The sequence below is a fragment of the Sinohyriopsis cumingii genome, chromosome 4, assembly GCF_028554795.1.
Source record: "Sinohyriopsis cumingii isolate HCF-2022 chromosome 4, ASM2855479v2, whole genome shotgun sequence".
In the NCBI taxonomy this organism is placed as follows: Eukaryota; Metazoa; Mollusca; class Bivalvia; order Unionida; family Unionidae; genus Sinohyriopsis; species Sinohyriopsis cumingii.
In genome coordinates, this window is record NC_142964.1 from 26,163,551 (window position 1) to 26,188,627 (window position 25,077).

At 41.1% G+C, this 25,077-nt stretch overlaps 1 protein-coding gene across 2 annotated transcripts; it reads right to left on the reverse strand.

The window, feature by feature from the left end:
• Nucleotides 1–25,077, reverse strand: LOC149800838 (tumor necrosis factor ligand superfamily member 15-like). Of its 2 annotated transcripts, none has more exons than XM_089954850.1 (3): nucleotides 24,562–25,077; nucleotides 22,133–22,226; nucleotides 1–2,469 (listed from the first exon to the last, which is right to left on the reverse strand). In XM_089954850.1, the coding sequence occupies exons 1-3, from the start codon at nucleotides 24,970–24,972 to the stop codon at nucleotides 2,072–2,074; spliced, it is 903 nt and encodes a 300-aa protein (XP_089810976.1). In that variant the 5' UTR covers nucleotides 24,973–25,077; the 3' UTR covers nucleotides 1–2,071. The 2 variants fall into 2 exon arrangements, with proteins under 2 accessions (XP_089810976.1, XP_089810977.1); XM_089954851.1 differs by having other exon boundaries at nucleotides 22,133–22,214; nucleotides 24,562–25,075.

Genomic DNA, 25,077 nt, shown 5'->3' on the forward strand with positions numbered 1-25,077 from the left:
TAATAATGAGGTATTATCACATTTAATATATGGATGTTATATGAAATTGACAATAAATGATTAATATTTATTACAAGAAACTGTTTTATTTTCATCAGTTCCAATTTTGAAAAGTTATATTGTAAATAATAAAACGATATTGGCTACTCAGCTCTACTGTATTTATACTTAGTACAAAGCTGTAACGAAGAGTAACATCTTTCTTTAGATTATTCATGGGTAATTAGAGATCTGTGTCACTATCGTATATAACTATTCTTTCTTTCTGGAGGAGGTGAAACTGTGTGTGACATACTTGTGTTGTCCTTAATAATGATTGTAAAATTACCCCCGTGTATCATAGACCCTCCAAAAACGGACTCTAGCGGATAACCATGTGCTAAACTTTCAAGTTCAAGGATTCTTTGAACATTTATTTTTCTGTCCTGGAAATATGGCAAGTGCTACAGTGAAATTTGCTTATGGATTAATGTGCTGACGGATAATTGATTCCTCTGGCTGGTAAGTGTATTATTTGTCATTTAATATTGTAGGTATATTTTTGATTTAACTGGGGCACAACGGAGATGCATAACAAAATTAGAAAAAGCATCTTTTATAGAACACTTTTCTGGCTGTTACTAAGTTTTCCGTTGTTGTTAAAAGAGTTGGGAGGCTATGAAGTGTATAGGTCTATAGTCCATATGCATGGATCAGTGTTTTCTGTTATATTGTTCATTTCACACAGCATTGAGAATTTTATCCTATCTGTAGCACGGTCATTTTCAGGTCAGCGTCATTAAATGTAGCTAACAGTATATAATTTGTTTCACACGAAGTATTTAAAAGTAGTTATGTAGATTTAGCTACATTTAATGACGCTGATTTAAAAATGTACTGAGCTAGGCCTGCATATAGGATAAAATTGACCATGCTGTGTGGAAGGAACAATCATAATACCATAAAGCTGGACATCATATGCGTTTGTCTTTGTCTCTCTCGAAATGTTGATAAGTATTAGTGAGCGCGAGTACTCAGAAAGTAGACAATAACAGCAATATGACGGCTGTTGAATATGTCACCTACATGCCTTAAAATTTGCTCCCCCAAAAATTGTCTTCTAAACACACCACGACTGGAATTTACTTTAATTCCCCCCCCCCCCCATGACGTTAGTCCAAACATAATTTTCTAATGCTATCTTTATATATTTACAAGGCAAAAATTCTTTAAAAAAGAAGACCAGGTTAGAAATAACAAACTGAATGGTCGCCATTTCGGAGTAAGCCAGAACGAATGAATTCCAGAGGGATTATATCATCTATAGTTACCATTTGTACACAAGTTTTATTATTTATTCCTTTCGGTAACATGTTTAAAGATGTTAAATTGGTGCTGATGTATCGGACTTGAGCCCTTCTTTAAAGTATTGTCGAGATTAGGAAGAAGTAAAACAATATAACTTCAATCTAGTGATATTCGCCTGCACTGTGCTCTGTCTAAGTGACGCTCTTCGTCTTTATGTCTTTCATCTTTCTTGTGGACGCTATAGTAAATCAGAGCACAAAAACTAATGAGATCATTGATCCGTGGCACGCAACAACAAAAAAAAATTAAAAAAGAAACGACAACAACAAGTATTTAAGTGGACTAGTGCCAAATAGTTTAGTTATAAATTTTCTGCTTCCTACGGAAATGTTTTGAACACTGAAAACTAAAAGTGCACGTTACTGTCTAGATTTCAAATGTATCATAGATATAAAAAAGGCCACGTGGACTACATATTGAATGACCATTCATTTTGAAATTACATCGTAAGGCTTCAGACTTTAGCCTATGACAAGCTCTCCGTTTAAAATCTAACATATTCCAACAAAAGAACAGGTCCCCGTTTAAAATCTGATTAACTTCAACAAAAGACCAGCTCCCCATTTCAAATCTTATAGATTCCAACAGAACACCAGGTCCCCATTTCAAATCTTATAGATTCCAATAGAACACCAGGTCCTAGATTTAAATCATATATATTCAATAAAAGGTCAGGCCACCGAGTCCGATTTTATGGGTTCCAATTAAAGGCCAGGTGCTTGTTTCAAATCTTATATATTCCAAAAAAATTCGACATAACAGAGCCATATACAGCCGACACCTCTGATACTTCTGTGAAGATTCTGTCTTTTGTCCTTAGCCGAAGGACTGCGGATAAATAACTGGACTGAAACAAGTTATCTCCCATTCGTCTTCTTTGTCGATCTACGAGTAGGAGCTGCTTCGTTGTAACAGATAAGAATTGATGCTCTCGGTATACGTGGTGACTAATGGTACCTTCCTCTTCCCCGATCCCCGTCCTAGGTTTAAAGGTGATGAAGGAGTAGAGAAAATAGTCTCCCTCAGCTGGCACTACCAGAGCGATGTTATTGTCCAGTATTCCGCTATTGGACTCGAAAGCTGTACCAAAACCTTGCATCAAACCCCAGCGAAGTGAACTGGCTGAAAAATAAAACGTTTCGCATTTACTTCCGTCCCATCCAAAACCATTTACAGATGTTGCCATGAAGCTAAGAAGAAGAAAAGTAGGGTAAATGGTTGGTTATCCAAATGATGCTGGATTACTGTTTTATTCTCATATCCCCCCCCCCATGTATTATTGATCATGGTAGTGTCCATAAACGATACATATGTAATTAATTTTTTGAACAGTCATATTTCATTTTGTCTACTAATTTTTATTGTACTGAACTTTGTGTTCTTCAAATGCATTGAATTAGTCGTGCTAACAGAAGTAGTAAATGGGGCCACCCTAGGGACAATGGGACTTAGCATTAAAAACACCCCTGGGCCACTCTAGGGACAATGGAAATTTAACATGGAGAAAAATCGTGGGCCACTCTAGGGACAATGGGAATTTACCATAGAGTTTGGGCTTGTCTACGGACAAGGGGAATTGAACATGGGAATAGAGTTTGGGTTTGTCTAGGGAGAAGGGGAATTGAATATGGGATTTTTTTTTTTTTAAAAAGTTTTTTTAAATTTAAATTTAAATTTAAATTTAAAAAAGGGTAGGCAATGGAACGGCTATCTCTTTTCGAGAAATATGGCTGGCCCTGAAAAGGGCCTTTGGGTTTATGTTAATGTATCCATTAACATAAAGGGTACCGCATTGGTCTTCTTCTTGTCCTTAGGCTACGTTTCACTGTAGGACCGTAAATCAAGACTCTTTTCAGGCATCCTTGTCTTTCTACGTAGATCCTACGTATCCACAGACTGGTGTTTGTCCTGTGGACAACGGTCCACTTGGATCGGACATACATGGGTATGTCCGTCCGGAACATCATGGAAGACACAAGCGTAGAAGATTGCACATCGGTCCACATCTTGAAGCGACGAGAACAGGTGAATCAATGCACTGAACTGCGCTTATTTATCGGTAGAGGTAGGATTGAAACGGATTGAGTTCATTCTCCAATTCAAACACGCGTTACAAAATTTAGTCAGCCCGCATCCAATCCGAAGAGATTAGTCTGTGACGTCACGTGGTCTATATAGATTCGTTAGCGCTTGTGTGCAGTCAATCTATGCGACAGTGATTCAACATGACGGAAATTCAGAAAACGATCCATTGGGGTGCACCAGCAGGGGAGACCGCCCAAGGGAACCCGGACTTACTTTCAGAAGAGGTACATTGGGATTTTGTGGATCTTCTTACCTCGCAAGAATTTGTTCCGGAACCTTCGTCATTACCGCAAGTGGAGAATTTTAGACAGAGACAGAAAGAAGAATTGGAGAAATTTATGCAACGACAAAAGGAAGCGGAACAAGCTTTTCTCCTACAGCAACAGCAACAGCAACAAGAAGAGGTAGAAAAAAACAACAGCAACAACAGCAAGAAGAAGTAGCAGCAAAGAAACAAGAAGGTGAAAATCAAACGGCTACGGTACTGTTGGACATTTTAGCGGAGTTAAGAAGTCTGAAACAAATGTATCAGACTTCTTTATCACGACCGAAGAAAATACGACCTTCCCGAGCTAAACACGCCAACCCTGTGACTAAGCCTGTCGTACCACCCTTAGTGATTTCAACCCAATCATCAGAAGTAGGCCTTGGCCGTGGCAAAGGCTTAAGGCAGTTAAAGTTGATTGGTTAAACTCACTCCTACACCATAAAGAAAAAAAGGCCCTTTTCAGGGCCACCCACATTTCTCGAAAAGAAATACAATTTCAATTTGCCAATAACTCAAAAAAAAAAAAAAAAAAAAAAAACACCCATTTTACCCTTATAGTACGTGTCTGTGTATGAGTGCGTGAGTGTAGCTTCTTATTTTAAAATCAAAACTCAAAGACACTTACCTTATATCATTCATGTATTCTTTTATCCATTTTTTACAATCCAATTCACAATTCACCACAGAACACTTTAAAAAGTTCGTACACTTCTTCTTTCTCATTATTTAGTCTCTCTGTTTTTTGAAAATCTTCACCGTTTTTTCCTCATTTTCTTCCCTTCTTCTTTTCTTCTCCTGTTTCTTTGCCTCTTTTAAATAGAATTGTCTTCTTCTTCCTCTTCTTCCTCTGAAGAATCCCTCTCTTCTTCCGAAGAATCCCTCTCTTCTTCTGAAGAATCCTTCTTTTCTTCTGACTCCTCTTGTTTCTTTTTTGGGCAATCTGGAGACCAATGTCCTTTTTCTTTACAATAATAACAGGTATCTTGACTTTTGTCTTTTTTAACCCCTGTTTTTTTTCTTTTTTGACGGTCTGGACACTCTGAAGACCAATGCCCTTTCTTCTGACAGATATAGCAAGTATCCTGACTTTTATCTCGAAAGGAAGGAGAGTAGTCCTTCGGCTGGTCTGAAGAGAATTTTCTAATGACCCCTCGCAAAGCTCTGACGAAACGTTCCATCTGGGTAGTCTCTTCCATCGTTGTGCTCGGTTTGAGAGTGAAATGAATAGTGAAAGGACAAGACACACACCCTTTTATATACGCTGGTTTGTCATGACTATAAATTAGTCTATGGTGTTTAAACTTGAGTCATTTGACGTTTTGCACTCAAGATGAAACGATCCTATTCATTCGAGAAGAAAGAAGAAGAAGAAGAAAGTAAGAGGCAGAAACGTGATCTATCGCCTCGTACCAGGGCTGAAATCTTGGCACAAATTCATGCCAGTGATTTTGAAGAGGACATGAGTGAACCAGAATCCGAACCCTCTAAACCAAGTTCACCACCCTTATTCAACCCTGAAAAGTACTATTCCATTCGAGAGACGGAAAAGCGCTCCTCTAGAAAATTTAGAACCACGGCTTACACCTACACGGTGAAGTTTAAAGATTTCAAGGCCGACGTACCCTTGGAGAAAGCAGAAGGGTTTATCACCGAGATGTGGGATTCTTTGCTCACCTCACTCAAGCGACAATGTCAACCCAAAGAAGACGATCGCTTGACACTATCCATAGATCACGACGGTTTGAAATCCCCTGTTTGGATCGAGTTTAGCAGACCCGCAGAACTAACCCCTTCCAAAGTCATGGACAAGATTCAACACGTACAACAATCTAATGACCAGTTTGACATCACCGATGGTAAAGCCACACTGAAAATGGCTCACGTCTCTCTTCCTCAAGGGACAGGACGCAAAAAGATGTTATTGGTGGACGACCTTCGCAACACCAAAACAAGTCTCGTCCGAATTAACAACCCTCAAGACCAGATGTGCTTAGCCCGTGCCATCGTGGTGGGACGAACCTTTGCCAACAAGAACGACACGGTAGAATGGAAAAGAACCTGGGAGAACATTCGAAAATCGAACCGAACCAAGCAACGAAACGAAGCAGAACTCCTGTTGCAACAAGCTGGCCTGTCCAAAGACACACCCTGTGGCATTCCTGAGATGCAAAAATTGCAAGATGCCCTAGCTCCACGCTACACCTTGAAAGTGCACCCTCAAGAAATGCGCGGACCTTTGTTGTTTCGAGGCCAAGACTTTAAGGACGGAAAATACATTCATCTTTATCATCACGATGACCATTTCGATACCATTACCAGTATCACCGGATTCCTGGGATACAGATATTACTGCGAGAAATGTGACTATGGTTATAATAATCGAGAGCAACACAAGCATTTTGGATGGAAATGCCCAGGATGTTTGGCCTCTCCACCTTGTCTGAGCGAAGAACCAGTGCCTTGTTCGACTTGTCTGCGCACGTTTGTCAGCCCTACCTGTTACCAACAACATTTGAAAACACAAGGTTCACAGAAGAAATGTGCTTGTCAACTCCTGAGATTGTGCCCTACGTGTAGACAAGGCATACGTACCAACAGTACCAAGGCACACGTATGTCGAGGAAAGAAAAAATGTCACATTTGTCACCACATCGTGGACTTGGAACACGAATGCTACATGCAAAAATACCAACCCCCACCAGAGAAAGAGGACGGTCACAAGAAGAAAGGCAATTTCATCTTTTTCGATTTCGAATGCATGCAAGAGACCGGCATTCACATTCCTAATTTCTGCGTGGCTCATCGAGCGTGCGAGAAGTGCATTCAAGAAACTATCTTCAGTCATTGCCCTCACTGCAGCAAGATTCCTGGAGGACGTGAAAAACTCTTTCGGGGACCGAACACGTTAGCCGATTTTGCCCAATGGGTCTTAGACCCCATCGACAAGACGTGGAGCCAAGAGGACATCGAACGTTACGGAGATTGTCATCGTCATGCCACAGTGATGGCTCACACTTTCTCCGGATACGATGGACAGTTTCTTTTGAGATACTATACGGAACAAGACACCGAGCGTCCTTAATTGAACGGAGCCAAAATCATTTTCATGCAAGTGGGACAAGTACAGTTTAAAGATTCGATGAGCTACTTGGCCATGCCTTTGAGCCGAATGCCTAAAACGTTTGGAATGACAGAAATGGCTAAAGGGTACTTTCCACACTTTTTCAATACCGAAGCCAATCAACATGCCGTTCTACCCCATTTTCCTCAGCCTAAAGACTACGACCCCGACAACATGCGTACCGAACAACGAGAAGCTTTCTACGCTTGGTACCAGGCTCACGCCTGGGACCCTTTCGACTTTCAGGAAGAAATGCTAAAGTATTGTCGTTCCGACGTGGACATTTTACGGCGTTGCTGTGGAAAATTTCGAGAACTGTTCATGGAACACGGAGGGGTCGATCCTTTGAAAGAAGCTTGCACCATTGCCAAAGCGTGTTCCTTAGTGTATCGACAACGATTCATGCCTGAAAACACCGTAGCTGTCATCAGCCCTCAAACGACCCACTATGTCAAGCGTCAATACTCGGTCAAAGCCCTACGCTGGTTACATTACTTGTGCGACAAGGAAGACAAATGGATTGAGCATGCCCGCAACGGAGGGGGTGAAAAGACCATCGGAACGTATTCGGTCGATGGCTGGGACTGAGTAAACCCCAAGATCGTGTACGAGTTTAATGGCTGCTTATTTCACGGATGTCCCGTCTGTTACCCTGACCGTAGCACTAAAAATCAGTTTTTACAACGAACCATGGAAGACTTGTACCAGGACACTTGTCAGCGACGCCTAAAGTTAGAACAGCAAGGATACCAAGTGGTGGAAATGTGGGAACACGAGTACGATCACCGTATGAAAACCGATCCCGAGTTTAAACGCCTCGTGGAAAGTTACCAGTTCATGGACCCGCTGAACCCGAGGGATAGTTTGTACGGAGGAAGGACCAATGCCACCTGTTTGCTGTACCAAGCCGACGAAGAGAAAGGAGAAGAAATCAAATACTTGAATATGTGTTCGCTGTATCCCTACGTGTGCAAATATTGTCGCTTTCCTGTAGGGCACCCGCGATAGCTGACGGAACACATCGACCTGAAAAACATTTGACAATACGAAGGCTTGATCAAGTGTAAAGTTTTGCCTCCCACGAACCTATACCATCCCGTCTTACCTCACCATTGTCAAGGCAAACTGATGTTTCCATTGTGCCGTACTTGTGCCGAAACGTGCAACCAGGACCAACCTTGCCATCACAGCCAGGAAGAACGTGCCTTGACGGGAACCTGGGTCAGCGTGGAATTGTTCAAAGCTCTGGACATGGGATACCAACTGTTAGAAGTGTACGAAATTTGCCACTTTCCCAAGACACAACAGTACCACAAGGGTGACCCTACTCAGAAAGGCATTTTCGCCGACTACGTGGATGCCTTTTTGAAACTGAAACAAGAAGCCAGCGGCTATCCTTCCTGGTGTCACACTCCCGAAGACCAAATACAATTCAAAGAGAAATACTACGAACAAGAAGGCATCTCTTTAGACCACATCGAGAAAAACGAAGGCAGGCGATCGTTTGCCAAAGTGATGTTAAATTGCTTGTGGGGTAAAATGGCACAACGACCGTGTTTACCCAAGACGGAATATTTGACAGAACCTTCCCGCTACTTCCAGATGATTCACGACAAAACCAAATACATGAAACACGTGGACGTCGTTCGAGAGGATTTGATCTTGGTCAATTACGAAGAAGATCTGGACTTTGTACAAGACGACCCTTTTGGAAATGTCATCATTGCGGCTTACGTGACAGCTCATGCTCGCTTAAAATTGTACGAAGCTTTAGAACTGTTAGAAGAACGCGTCCTGTACTTTGACACGGACAGTTGCATTTACATCCATCACCCGATTCAACATCACCCTGACATCGAAGGAGACCGTTTAGGAGCCTGGACAGACGAGCATCCCGACGACAAGATTCTAAGTTTCGTCAGTGGCGGCCCCAAAAATTTTGTCTTTCGTATTCATGTTTGAAACATTCAATAAACGTGTTCTGAAAAAGTATATAAACTCTTGTCTTGTCTGTTTTCGTGTCACAAGTGACATTTCTCACACCATGGCTACCTCTGCTGTCTCTGCTCCCTCTTCCTCTACTATCAAAGTCATCGACGAACATTTAGATCGTGCCAGTTGGGAGGCTTTGTATCTTCGCCATCCCTTTAACATGCTCATTGCTGGACCTAGCGGTTCAGGCAAAACCGAATTCGTCAAACGTTTGATCGAACATAAACATCATTTGATCGATCGACCCCCTCAACGAATCGTGTGGTGTTACAAAGAGTGGCAATCGGCGTACAGCCTCTTGCGAGAAAGTCAAGGCGATTCCATCGTGTTTGTGGAAGGCATTCCTAAAGAAGACGACGGCATCGTCTCTGACTCCCGTCTAACCCATTTGGTCATTTTTGACGACATGTTAGGAGAAGACGAAGAAGAAATTAAACTGTGGTTCACGCGCAAAGGGCATCACCGTAATGCCAGTGTCGTTTACATCACCCAAAATTTGTTTCAACAAAGTAAAGCCCATCGCACCATCAGTCTCAATGCGCATTACGTGGTCTTGTTTAAAAGCCCTCGAGATAAATCGCAAGTGCAAGTCTTAGCCAAACAGTTAGGAACGCCTTGGCTGACTCAGGCGTACAACGATGCCACTCAAACGCCACACGCCTATTTACTCGTCGATTTGAAACCTACGACTCCCGAGGATTTGCGATTTCGTACCCACTTGTTTCACCACTGTTGCCAAGACGGAGGGCCTGTCCTGTACACGTCTCCGTCCTCGACTTCATTTCACTCCCCATAAAAAAATCTATAAAAAACCTCAGACCCTTTTCGTCTGTCTCACACAGTGTGAACATGACGTCCCTTCAGTCGCATCTTCCCGTCAAATTGATTCGTGCTTTATATGGCATCAGTCGAGAAAAAGATCCACAAACACGAGCTCGTGTCTTAGAAGCTAGTCTCAAAGAAGTCTTACGATGGTTCACGGTGACGGCACGTCAATTACTCCAAGGAATCATTCAGATTCCTCATCAAACCAAACGCTTTTTTGATCGAAACAAAGTCGCTTTGGTCCAACTGGCCGATCCCCACATCGACACTCAAACCAAAAAACAAATCATTTTGAAACCTGGAGGGAGCGGTACTCTAGGAGGGGTCATCATTCGCTCACTCTTAAGATGGGATCCTAATGCCCCCAAAGTTATCCCCAAGACAAAAGTCCAACGAAGCCCCAAGAAGAAAAAGACCAGGTCCCCAAGGAGAACTTCTCCAGTGGCAGGACCCTCCTCTGACCAGACACCACCACCCCGGAAAAAGAAAAGAAGCCCCCAGAAAAAGAAACAGAGAAAAAGTCCCCAGAAAAAGTAAAGTCCACAGAAGAAAACTAGTCGCAAGAGAGGCACTTCGACCAGGACGCAACCTTACACTCGCAAACCACGATCTGCCACGGCAGTGACTGCGTCTCCGGCATCCTCACGTTTATCCACTTCTCCGTTGATGACACCAGGAACTGAAGAGTACTTGGAGACGTTGATCACACCAAGAACTTCTCCGTTAATGACCCCCAAAAGAACTTCCCCAGTGGCAGGACCCTCCAATTTAGTGGCAGTGGCTGCTGCTCACAAAGTACCTTCTCCCAAAATCAAAGTCCATGAAAGATCGGGCATGTTACAAAGTTTACTGGATTTGTCCAAGCAAGAACTGGCTCGATTTAGTCCGTTACGTACCCCTGCACGACGTGTCATGCCTGTCCTCAAACTGATACGACGTAAAGACAATCAGTGGCGACGCTTTCCAGTATAAAAAAGACCTGTGACCAAGTAGGGTATCAGTGTTTTTTCGGTGCTCCTGAAGACTCAAAGATGTCACCCTCCAGAAAACCCCAAGGAAAGAAAAGGAAAGGACTGCCACCACGTTTAGCCAAACATGGGGACATGTTATCTGTCCTGTCCAAAGCTTCTCCACCCCTACGAAAAAAACTCATTCAAACAGCCTCCAAAGAGATCATCGGTACCGTGTGCGAATGTTGTTTGAATGTTTTGAAAGGCACGATCCCTTTGTCCAAACACCAGAAACAATGCTTAAGCAAGCATCGTCACGTTCTTCGCCAAATGGTTCGAAAGAAAATTCCCATTCGTCAAAAAAAGAAGATGTTGGTCCAACGTGGAGGCATTTTGCCTCTCTTGTTAGGGCCCATACTGAAAGGAGTCTTGGGAACCATGTTGGGAGGACTGGTGGGAGCAAGATAAAAAGGCCTCGGAAGTCCCAAGATCTCAGAATCGACCCCTGACAACCCCATGGAAGGACGAAAACTAGCTTTAGTGCCTTACAAACGATGGATGGAATACCATCGGTGGCAAGAACAACGCACCCCGCATTTACCTCCCAATCCCAATTTGAGCGAAATGTCCCAGTTACAACACGAATTGCAGTCCTTGATGGATCGCCAAGATTCGTCCGAAACAGAAAAATCGCAAAAGTACGGTCAACTCTTGCAACGACTGCAACTCTTTCACCAGAAAGCTTTAGACGAAACAGCTCTACCCACTCTGAAAGATTTTAAGACCTTGATGAAAAGTCTAGCACCAGCACCAGTACCAGTACCAGTACCACCAGTACCAGTGACCAAGACAGAAAAAGGAGAAGAAGAAGAGGAAGGGTTTCAAACTCCACCAGAAAAAGTACGCAAGTTAACAACACCACCTACCTCCAGAATTGGATGGATTAAAAAGATGATGGCCACCCCTTCTTCATCACAAGAGAAAAAGAAAGTGAAGACAGAAGTGAAACAAGAACCGATATCCCCCGCTCAGACATCCTTCTCTTCGACACCTATTGCCGGCCTCACACGCAAAGCATTGCAATCCAAGAAAGTACCCCAAGAGAAAAAGAGTAGCATCCTCCAAGAGTGGGTGTCTTATTAACACAAAAAATAAAAATGGAAAAAGTCTTAGCCAGCATTTACTACGATCCCTCCCATCCTGCAGGTTACGCAGGAGTTCAAAAATTGTATCGTGCTGCCAAAACTCGACTGAAAAGTCTCCGTTTACCTCAAGTGCAACGATGGTTACAAGCACAAGCTACCTACACTTTACACAAACCCATTCGACGCAAGTTTGCCAGAAGTCGCACCCGAGTGGAAGGCATCGATCATCAATGGCAAGCCGATTTAGCCGATGTCTCTCATTTGGCCAGCTACAATCGTGGCTACAAATATTTGTTTTGTGTCATCGACGTCTTTTCCAAATTTGCCTGGGTCGTGCCCTTGACTTCCAAATCGAGCAGCGAGTTAGTGCGAGCCCTGCAACGGGTGTTGAAACAAAGCGGTCGTCACCCTCTTCGATGGCAAACGGACAAAGGTACCGAATTTCTGAACCAAGCTTTCCAAAAAGAATTAAAGAAACGTGACATTCATTTTTTTACCACCGAGAATCCCGAAACCAAAGCCAGCATCGTGGAACGTTTTCAACGCACTTTGAAAGAACGCATGTGGAAATATTTTACGCATCACCACACTCTGAAGTACATCGACATCTTACCGCACCTGGTGCAAGCGTACAACCAATCTTACCATCGAAGCATCGGACGTGCCCCGCAAGACGTGACTCCCGACAACGAAGTGCTGGTGTTTGAGCGTCTGTTTGGTACGTCCCCGACGAGAGCTGTCCCCGAGAAAAGTGGAATGTTAGCCGTAGGAGATTGGGTGCGCATTGGCAAAACCAAACGCACTTTCAACAAAGGTTACTTACCTAACTGGACGACCGAATTGTTTCGCGTCACTGGACGAGTGCATGGCCGTCATCCTGCCGTCTATAAATTCGAAGACATGAACGGAGAAGTGCTCAAAGGAACGTTTTATTTGCCCGAGTTACAACGTGTCACCAAAAAATAAGACGACGTGTACGACATCGAAAGCATTCTCGAACGCAGAACCCGTAAAGTGGGCAAACGACGTGTCAAAGAAGTCAAAGTACGTTGGAAAGGATATCCACCCAGTTTTGATTCTTGGATCGACGCTTCGCAAGTCATCGACTATAAAAAGAAGTGACCATCATGCCCTTTCACACAGCAGACGCAGCTACGTCGACCACTCCTCCTTCACCTAGTTCTTCTGTGTAAGATTTACAAAAACAACCCTTGTGGGTGTGGTGTGGAGAACGTGTGCCTAAAACGCAAATCGTCTTTTTCTGCCAAATCTTCGTGGTGTATTGTGTCATCGGGGCAGCCATCGCCAATTTGAGTTTGCAACAAGGAGACAAACAATTGTGGACCATTTTATTGAGCAGTTGCATCGGTTACCTGCTTCCTAATCCCTCCCTGAAATTCACCTCGAACGGGAACCCCGGGAACCTTGTGTCCAGTGCCAGTGCCAGTCACCACTTCAACCACAACCAGAACCCCATTTTAGACGGAGACACGCCTCTGACGTCCAGTAACCCCTCGGACAGCCACAGAACTCTGGAATTATGAGTCAACAAAACCAATTTTACTTAACTTTACCCAGTGACAGTTCCATGGAGGTGTTTCCCAAGAACACGTTGTGCTGTTACACGGCCAAATTACCTCAGGCCATCCAGTTAGATCACGAAGCCCATTGGGAAGTGGCTTTAGTAGAAATGATTCACCCGACCCAAGTCCTCAATGTCCTTCCCAATCAAAATTTTTTTGATGTGGAAGGTCATGACGAGCAAATGCAACAGTCGATGGATAGCAATGTCAAATATGACAAGAAAACCCGTACACAAAATCAAACCATGCTCAAGAAAAACGAATTACCCATCGTTTACGACAACGAGTCTTTTAGCAAGTTATTTCGTGCCCCGATAGAACTGAACCAAGGACTGAATTTGATGTTCGTGTATTCCGATGTGGTGGAGTACAACGTGGTGGGACACACCTCCGTACCGTTACTGCGTGTCATTCCTTTCAAAGTAGATTCTGCCACGGGCGCTGACGAGGAAGGTGGAAACACTTACCACGTCCACCGCGAATTTGTCCATCCTCACTATTTGCCTGTCAGCAAGTCGTATTTGGACACGGTCAACATTGCTATAAAAGGAGATCTGGGACAAAATATTCCATTCACCAAAGGAAAAGTCACGGTGAAACTCCATTTTCGAAAACGGTTCTCTCACGACTCGTAAGTAACTCATGTATCCAGTGTATCGAGGGGTTGCTCGACAGCGAGGACACGGCTTAGGAGACATGTTAAAATCGGCCTTTCGTTCGGTGGCCCCAGTGTTGAAACCGATGGTGACACGCGGATTGCACGCCTTGAAAGATGCTGCACTGACGCAAGGCAAAGAATTTCTCCAAAATGTCATCATCGACAAACAAAACCCTAAAGAAGCCTTCATGAGGGCAGGCAAAAATGTCTTGCTGCAAACGGGCAAAGACATTTTAGGCCAACGAGAAACACCTATAAATGCCCTGCACGCTACCGAGTCAGGCATTCAGCAAGGACAAGGCAGAAAGAGACGACGAAGAAAACACCCTTTCACCAGACTTCAAGCGAGAAAGACCAAGAAAAGAAGAACCGTTCGAGACTTAGACGTTTTCGATTATTGAGAAAAGAGACAAAAAAAATGATGCACCGAGAATCTTGCGCTTGTTCCAAGACGGAACTGGATCTGTTTGCCATGCCCCCCACGATGATGACGATGCAAGAATCCCAGTGGGTGGAATTTCACCCCGTCTCATCACTGACCGATTCCGCTCCCATCGAGTTTGAAATCAAAGGACAGCCCGAAGATTACATCGATCTGAATAGCAGTTACTTGTACCTGAAAGTCAAAATTCTAGATAAGACTGGAGGTGCTATAGACGATGAAGCAGTAGCTCCCGTCAACAATTTCATGCATTCCTTGTTCAGTGGAGTGGACTTGTACTTGAATAACAAACTGGTCAGTAGCAGCATGGATACTTACCCTTATCGTGCCTACCTGGAAAATCTCTTGACGTACGGAATAGATGCCAAGAACACTCATCTCAATGCCTGTGTGGTATGGGAAGCTGACGAACCTACCAAGTTTGAAATATTGGAAACTGATGAAAAGAAAGACAACAATGATGGATTTGTAGAACGAAGAAAGAGAATCACGGGAGCCGACACAAGTTTAGAACTGATGGATCGTTTGCATTTGGACATGTGGTTGCAAGAAAAGTATTTGCTGAACGGGGTGGATGTCCGCCTGAGACTGAATCGTAGCAGTGCCGCTTTCCATTTGATGCCTGATAGTGACGGTTACAAAACCAAAATCCTAGAAGCCAGACTCTACGTACGCCGTGTGGAAGTGTTACCTAAAGTGGGAAACGACATCAGTCAGACGTTGAGCAGAACGACCGCCAAGTATCCCATACGACGCGTGGAAGTGAAAACCTTCACCATTCCCAAGGGACAGCGATCCATGATCGAAGATCATCTGTTCCAAGGACAGTTACCCAAACGTTTGATCGTTGGTATCGTCGAGAATACAGCCTTCAACGGAGCTGCCGAAAAAAATCCTTTCTACTTTCAACACTTTGGCGTGTCCAAAATCGAAGTCAGTCGCGATGGCAAGACCTTGTGTACCCGACCTTTCGAACCTGACTTTACCAGGAAGAATTACTTGAGATCGTACTTGTCCCTGTACGAAGCCACCGGACAGTTAGGAACCAATACCAGTCACGGTATTACGTACGAGGATTATGCAGGAGGCTACGCTTTGTGGCCTTTCGATTTCACTCCAGACCAAGGCAGCGACGAGGGACATTTCCACCCTATAAAATCCGGCCAGATTCGTGTGGAAATTCAGTTTAAAGACCGAGACCCTGATGAAACGGTGAACGTCATCCTGTATGCAGAATTCGATAATACCATAGAAATCAACAGTTTGAGAGAAGTCATCCTAGATTACTAGAAACCATGGAAGACTGTTATCCCTCTTTACCTAGTGGAGAAACTTTTAGTGTTGGATTATTATTAAAAAATGTTAGAGTTGTTGTTGTTTAGTGTTAAGTGATTTTTGAATAAAAAATGTTGTGTTTTGAAAAAATTGTTTGATGTTATATTGTTGGATTATTGTTGAAAATGTTAGAGTTGTTGTTTAGTGTTAAGTGATTTTTGAATAAAAAATGTTGTGTTTTGAAAAAAATGCCTTTGTCTTTTGTTTAGCTATAAGAATGTTGGATTGATGCTCTTTCATTTCTTACTATCCCTCTCATGACACTCACTAAACGTTGCGACTCAAAAACCGTGTGGGGGATGTTTTCCTTCACGTCCGCGCTTTGACTTTAAGAACCGGGTTGTTTCCAGTCTAACCATCCATTGTCGACTCATCCTCCTAAGAAGATGTGTTCCAAACTAGCTAAGCTCAACGAAGCCTACGTGAATTTGCATAGGGTCAGACACAGTCTGATACCGAAGCCAGAAGAAATAGAGAATGTGAGAATGTTAAAAATCACTGAAGACCTGATAGAAGAGCTTTTCAGAGAAGAAATGAACAGGGAAAAAGAAGAATGGACAGAGAAGTACAGACTTCAGAGACAGCAGCAACAGCAGCAACAACAACAACAGCAGCAACAAGAACCTGAAGCTGACAGAGGCTTTGTCGATTGTCGTATCGACACCAAAGAGTTCTTCTTCTCTTTCCGAAGAAGGAGACCTATCGCCAGAAAGTCTATCCTCAGAGGACATCGCATTCTTAGAAACTAAAAAAGATTGCCATAGCAAACAAAAAAAACCAGCCCTTTTCAGGGCTACCCAATACTCTAGAAAAGAAATAACTATCCATTTGCCAATGTGTGTAGGTAGAGTAGTGTGAAAATAAACACTAACTCTTTTTAAAAAAATGTGAGGGTATGTGTTTGTGAGTTTGTGTGTTTGTAAGTGATCAAGTACGTTGGTGTGGATAGTAGATTAAAATGATGTCTTTATTTGGTGTTTGAGGTGTAGATTTCGGGGTTAGATTGGATTGCTTTGAGTATGTGGATAGTCAATTGAAGTGATTTATAAAAAATTTTAAAATAGTGATGGGTAGAATAAAAAAGTGTGTGAGTGTTTCTTTTAGGTCCGCGCGTTGTTGCTATTTTTTTTTTGGTCATGATGTAGGTAAGATCAATTTTATGTTTTTAGGGGGATGTTTTCCTTCACGTACGCGCTTTCATTATAAATTGAAACTCGTTCGGCAGTCCAACTACCCTTGTTGATTGATCAACACCAAAAATGAACACGAGACTGGAGAAACTGTTGGAACTTCATGTGCATCTGGAATATGCCAGGCGCATATTAAATGAACTGGCCGCGGAAGCCATTGTGGAGGAGGGAAGGATAAGAGAGGAGGAGGAAAGAAGAAACAAAGAAGAGAAGGAGGAGAGAAGATATAAAGAAGAAGAGGAAAGAAGATACAAAGAGGAGGAGAGAAGATACAAAGAAAAGGAGGAGGAAAAGGAGAGAAGAAGAAGAAATTTCAGAATCCCAGAGAGCGAAAATTGGGATTCTGAAGCGACATATCCTGCCTCTGCTCTCTCCCCCCAAAAGGTAAAAAGTAACTGGGGGATAAGATGTGTATGCGGCGCCAGGCCTGGAAGGTGCCACCATTAACCAGGTGTCCATGAAGTTCCAAACAAAAAACAGCCCTTTTCAGGGCTACCCAATACTCATGAAAAGAAATAACCATCAATTTGCCAATGTGTAGGTAGAGTAGTGTGAATATAAACACTAACTCTTTTTTAAGATAGTGTGAGGGTATGTGTTTGTGTGTTGGTGCTTGTAAGAGCTAAGGTATGTTTGTGTGAATAGTAGATTATGGGTTTCTTTATTGTTTCTTAGCGTATGTGAAGAGTATAGTTAGGGTTTTGTAAGCGCTCACGTACGATTGTGTGGATAGTAGATTATGGATTTTGTTTATTGTTTCTTAGCGTATGTGGAGAGTATAATTTGGGTTTTGTAAGCGCTCACGTACGATTGTGTGGATAGTAGATTATGGATTTTGTTTATTGTTTCTTAGCGTATGTGAAGAGTATAGTTTGGGTTTTGTAAGCGCTCACGTACGATTGTGTGGATAGTAGATTATGGATTTTGTTTATTGTTTCTTAGCGTATGTGGAGAGTATAGTTTGGGTTTTGTAAGCGCTCACGTACGATTGTGTGGATAGTAGATTATGGATTTTGTTTATTGTTTCTTAGCGTATGTGAAGAGTATAGTTTGGGTTTTGTAAGCGCTCACGTACGATTGTGTGGATAGTAGATTATGGATTTTGTTTATTGTTTCTTAGCGTATGTGAAGAGTATAGTTTGGGTTTTGTAAGCGCTCACGTACGATTGTGTGGATAGTAGATTATGGATTTTGTTTATTGTTTCTTAGCGTATGTGGAGAGTATAGTTTGGGTTTTGTAAGCGCTCACGTACGATTGTGTGGATAGTAGATTATGGATTTTGTTTTAATGATTTGCGTGTGTAAATAGTAGATTTGGGGTTTGTTTATTGTTGCTTCACTTATGTGGATAGTATATTATATGAAATGAGAAAAGTAGGGATGTTTTCTTTCACGTCTGCACGATGTTAGGTCATGATCCAGGTAATATCAATTTTATGTTTTAAGGGGGATGTTTTCCATCACGTCCGCGCTTTCACTATAAGAACCCACAGTATTCGTCGTTCAAACCATTCTACAAAGAAGATGGCTTCGAACCAAATTGACAAGATGCAAACCTTGCAAGACGTTTTAGACAATTTAGGAATGATGGAGCAGATGTTAATAAGACTCGTTGAAGACCACTATTCCTATAGTCCCCATCGTGTAAAGATGGAAATTAATAACTTGAGAAAGGTAAAGGACAAGATAAGTGGTGTCATGAAAGAGATAAAGGAGGAGAAGGAGGATGAAGAGGAAAGGATAAGGATGAGAGCATGGAATGAAAAAATTGAAACAGAAGAAGAAAATGAAAAGAGGAAGAAAGAAGAGGAGGAAGAGAAGAAGAAAGAAGAGGAGGAGAAAAAAAAAAAGAAAAGAAGAGAAAGAGTGTTGGAGATAAAATAAGAAGTTGGTGGAGAAAAAGAAGAAATTAGAAGAAGAAAACCCAAAGGCTCTTTTCAGGGTCAGCCATATTTCTCGAAAAGAGATAGCCTTTCCATTGCCTACCCTTTTTAAAATTTAAATTTAAATTTAAATTTAAAAAACTTTTTTTTTTTAAAAATCCCATATTCAATTCCCCTTGTCCCTAGACAAACCCAAACTCTATTCCCATGTTCAATTCCCCTTGTCCCTAGACAAGCCCAAACTCTATGTTAAATTCCCATTGTCCCTAGAGTGGCCCACGATTTTTCTCCATGTTAAATTTCCATTGTCCCTAGAGTGGCCCAGGGGTGTTTTTAATGCTAAGTCCCATTGTCCCTAGGGTGGCCCCATTTACTACTAACAGATCGTTGCATTAGCGTTGATTTAGTCGCGCTAATAGATCGTTGTATCAGTGCTGAATTAGTGGTGCTAACAGACCGTTGTATTAGCGTTGATTTGGTCGTGAAAACGTACCTTTGTATTAGTTTTCAATCATTATTTTAGCTGAAATTTACTCATTTAGCAAATTGTGGACATTTACTAATCCAGCAATTGTGGACATTTACTCATTCAGTTACTATTGAAAATTTACTCATCCAGCTAATTGTGGAAATTTACTCATCCAGCTAATTGTGGAAATTTACTCATCCAGCTAATCTTGGAAATTTACTAATAAAGCTAATTGTTGGCATTTTTGTAGGCCTATGTCCTCCAATTAAAATGAAGGTTGTTCTAACCACAGAGATGCTGTATTGCAGGCTGAACAACAAGGTACAAAATTATAAAATTGCAAGATACTGAAAAAGAATGCCTGACTTTATCGCTGAGCTGAAAGGCATCATGTCTTGATAATTACAAGATGACCACCAAACTCGAATAGGTAGGACTGTGGTTGTAGGACATATTATTCACTATGTCCATCATTTTCTTTCACTTCTGCATCGATCATCTCGCCAAATAGTATAATTTGTGGGCTATACAGGTACCCAGAAATCTCTCTGTTATCAGTTATGTCTTGGATATCTTTTTAGCACGTCGTCTTTTTTAGCCTGATTACCCTATTTTGCTTTGTGTTTTCCTACAGTGGAGAAGAAGTCTTAATGTTGTACTGTATTTGTAGTTTGTGTTTGTTAAAACTCGTGTTCCTTTCATTGTGTGTTTTTCTTTTTACATTGATAAAGCGCATAAAAAAATGCCGGAAGCAGGTGTGTTTCTCACCAACTCCGGTTCTTCTGCTTCTTCCGAGCCTGATCATGCGTACACTATTGACTGAGTCTGGTCTTTGTGTATGCTCTTTTATCCCTTTGTCTTAGAGCAGAATAACAATTAAAGAAAACGTTACAAATTCGTATTTGTAACTTATTCTCCTTTCGATCAGCAAACGTCAAGGAAACATATACCTTCATTGATACAGTGTGATCCTTTGCATGCATTTTCTTATTCCTTTGTAAAAATTGTCTAGGATTGCTTATCATATTTATCAAGATGGCTCCTAATTTTTAATGATTTAACTTGAGTATTTTTTTGTCTTCTACTTCGGGTCCCTATGAAAACTCAAAGATCTTTATATAAGAGAATCTTAAGACAATTGAAGGACGGACAGACATACATATATGTATACATTGAGAAGACTCTACCAACAATCATCTCCTTCATATCTGACTCTATATTTGGCCTACACAGATGTTTGTCAGCCGGTCAAGAAACTTCAGTGAGATCAAGGACACTTGTACTATGTTTTGGACATATAGTTCACGCCAAGCAATCGTACAGAGTACACTGCGGTCACTCATTCCTATCTTGGTCAGAAACGTGACACAATTATATCTTGATCACAAAGTGATACATATGCAATCATACCTAAATCACAAGATCATACACCTGCGTTAACAAGGTTATACACCTGAATAGATAATGATACCCAGTTCTGGTGAAGTTTTCAGTTAATCGAAATTTTTGTCTTAGCTAAGGTTGTCACATTGTAGCCATTCTCGTACTACCATCGGTTTTATTATTGTCCCTAGGACACTCAAAGCATGATTATCAAGGCGATGCCAGTGCGAGAATAAATTTTCACTTCATAGAAAATGATATGCTAATTATCTGGCGTAGATATCCCTACCCCAGCGACGTGACTGCTATATTCGGAGAACGATTCCAGCCATTTAACTGTATTCGGATCCTGACTCTGACAATATGGTTATTATATCGGATCCCAACTCAGGTGATACGGCTGTTGCAATTGGATCGCATAATCAAGCGAAATAGCCGTTATAATCGGATCGCAAGTTAGTCCTTTCAGATTGAAAGATAACATTTCTAACCATAGCTCTCCCTAACAAAAAATGCAACGTTGTATCTTATAGATTACCAAAAATGAGAAGACCGGGAATTGTAAAGGTCACCATCTTCGCTAGCCAAGGTTCCGATATGTTAGCCCTATCTACACCTCGGTGGATCGAGCAGATGTGTCTGTGTTTCGGGTCTGTGAATTTTATTGGATATGGCGGCATGCCAATGCATCCAATCAAAATTAAGTTGTTCAAATTTTAACGATGTTCTTACATGACCGAGACAAGGGAGGACACAACCTGAATGGACTCATAAATAAACTGCTGGTCCGTGTTTGAATAAATACTTTTCACTCAAATACACCGTCATTAATGGTTTCTCTCTGGTACGTAATCATACTTTTGATCTTAGACTTACAAAATATATTTTTGAAGTCAGTTGCCTCACCATTTTCGGCCGATGTACAATGCAGCACTGTTATATGCTGTTGGTTAGTTGGCGTTACATACTAAGGGAGGCAACTCATGAAAACCAATTGATGTCGGTAGGACAAAGCATTAGAATATCTGCTCGATCCGCCAAGGTGTAGATAGAGTTAACATATCGAAAACTTGGCCAGCGAAGTTGAAAGGTCATTAGAAAATGAACTTTTATCGTTACATGTCAGATCTTGATTTTAGTCAAATTGATTCGATCAGTTATAATGCTTGAAGAATAGGATACGATTCGGATTGCTTCGGATTGGTTGCAATGCTTGAGGAATAGCATAGGAATCGCAAAGAGTAAGGAAGATAAACTAAAAGCTACTGAAGTATCGTAAACTAAAAGCTACTGAAGTATCTACCATAACCATCTAACGGGGATAGATAGGACGTGGAAAGGCTAACAATAGATAATGAAAGCTGGGGGAATATCTGAAACGACAAACAAATCCAGTTTCGGAAGTACATCAAGTTATGATTGTTAACAATTAACATGCATGGATTACTGTACTCACATTTGTTCGTTGTCTCTGCATCTAGAAAGACGTGTGCAGCAGGCCGAACTTTGTCCACATTGGTCTGTGATTGCATTTGCATCTGTAACATAATCTAATAATAATACAGATAAATATTGGTTATCTGTAGCATAATCTGATGATGAAATAAATATAGGTTATCATCGCCAACCGAAAATTTGAAAGACCTGGGTTGCTTGAGGAGGCAGCGACACAGCAAATAGTGTCCTTCAATTATACTGACAGATTATCTTCTCATTGGAAATTTTTACACGTATCAAGTTAGACTTGAAAAAAATAAATAGTGCTGTTTTGGTATTAAAACAGGACGAGTGTGTGTGTGTGTGTGTGTGTGTGTGTGTGTGTGTGTGTTAAATAAATGACTTGTTAACAATTTATACAGTCATGCATCAATAAAAATGTAGCCTATCCACCAGACGGAAAATCCCGAATGGCAAAGTATTGCATGCATTGTTTTGAGTAATGCATATAAATCAGATATAAATACAAATAATTTACGGGAATTTAAAATTAGAGACACGTTGTGCAACCCGGTCTCAATGTTCCAAAGTCACATCAATATGATATATTCAGTTTTCGCGTGCGTGACTCGCTAATTGACGAGTGATGATTCGAATCCTGTCCAGGCCAAACTCGATCGGCCACCATGGTGTGTCCCTGTGCAATGCTCTTTCTTCTAATTGCCTCAATAGAATATAACCCTAAATGTATTCGTCTGCTGCAGGAGTTGTAGTGTCGGTGGTTAGCATACCGGACTCGCGACCGAAGGGATGTGGGTTCGAATCCTAGCATTGAATTATCCTAGGTTGGCTACTATTATGTCTGGGCAAGGCGCATTATTCCAATTGCCCTGGTACCAAATAACCTACTTGTGTTGCTGGACCGTAAAACACCAAATAAAATGATAAAAATAACAAATCATATGCAGCAATCAGCTTCTTAATCAAGGAAATAATCCGTAGTACACCGTTTCTCCGTATGAGCAGCGAACTAAAAATACTGAAAATCTTTGACACATCTGTTTTTTTAATGCTTCATTTTTCTTTTATGTATTTTTTTTTTTAGCGTAGGCGAGATATACATGCGATTTAATATGGCATGTATACTGCAAAGCAATTTATTTTGCATTTTAGGAATAAACGTTGTATGTTGTCGTGATTGAATGTCAACCTTCTTCTTTACTCAGAGCTGTGGTGGCTCATTGGTTAAAGTGGCGGACTCACAATCGAAATTGTTAGGGTTCGAATTCTACCATTAGACCATCACTAATTAGTTCCCCCTTCCCCCATTTACCTCTAAAATCCATGGAGTGAAAATGACCAAGCGGAACTAGCCTTTTTTTAGTAGCTGCATATCCGAAGTAAGGCCAAGCTGTATACTCTGTAAGCCATATTAAATCCATCAGTTACACACCAAAGGGAATTCAAAGTTCTTGTAACAATACCAAAAATATAGAAGATCATTTTTTTAAATAGTATCACCAATGAGGAAAACCTGGGAAATTATTTTTCCTTACAAATCTAACCCCTATGCAAAATTCGAAACTGTAGATCGCCACAGAAATAAAAAACAAATACACCGTGTTACCCGGAAATATCTTCGCAGAAAAGAAATTAATATATTCGAACAATCTCGGCTATTTATATAGACTGGACTCGCCTTAGGATTGACCAACAAGTTGCAAATGAAAAACAAATCGACATATTCGTAACTTCTCGTTGTTTCGTAAATAACCAAGATGGTCCGAATGGTAGCTAATGGCAATTATCGGAATACATTCCTGTTATTCAAGTTTTAATGAGTAACAATGTCATCTGTAATTTTTTTAAAACGATTTCTGACTTAGATCTGCTAGCTGACGGAAGAGATTAATAAAGGCAAAACAAGGGTATGGCGATAGAGAATTTGTGGGTTTATATAACGATGAAACTTATTGCTGAAACTATACAATTTAACAGATCTAAATATCAAACAAAAATACTTGGCTATAGATCTAATTATGAAACATCTTTTGCATCTATATTTCCTGTTCTAAATTTTATCATTGCAGTAAACTCATGTGGAAAATCATTTCTCAAAGAAAGAGTTAATAAATTATACAAAATGAATGATAACTTAAAATAGCACTAACTGTAATAGCAATAATAAGAAGAAGAAAATGAATGTAGAAGCAGTAGTATAATTTTTGTCTTACAGGGTATTTCATTTGAAAATATTTAATATGTAATTAATTATTATCGCATTTCACTCGTTTAACGTAAGTGTCATATTCCGATAAATGTTACTGAAATCAAATTACTTTTAAGCGCTGTGTGAAAATCATAATAGATTTCAATGAATGAAGTTGGCACCAAGAGAGAGAGAGAGAGAGAGAGAGAGAGAGAGAGAGAAATAAAGAGAGAGCTCACAATTTTGGCGATATGATTAATATACTCCACGTTTTCTATACAACAGAGATCCTCCATAGCACATGATTTTCTCCAGTGTTTTTCTATATACGAGTTCAAATTATTGTTGGAAAAATTGTCTCTAAATTTGTCCAGATCTCCACAGTTTACACATATGCTTCCATAAGAATATGAACTTGTGCAAGTTTTCTTTGTATTATTTTCCTCTCTGTTATGTTCTTGTGATATTACACTGTAAATTACCCACACAAAGAGACCAGTGTTTATTAGAGTTGATACTATTAGAAAACTCTTTTCAAGAGTTGACCCATTTTTGAATCTTGCAATGTCCATCTCACCAGTTTCATCTGCCGGGCATTCCCGAAACCGACCAAGAACTCTGTCTTGTAATCGTATAAATCTCCCCGACATAGTTTGTTTTGCATTTCAAACGGACTATCAATCTTATATTTATTTGCATGAATCTTTCCAGGTAGAGGAAATGAAACTAGAATTGAATCGCTACTGTAAAGTTGT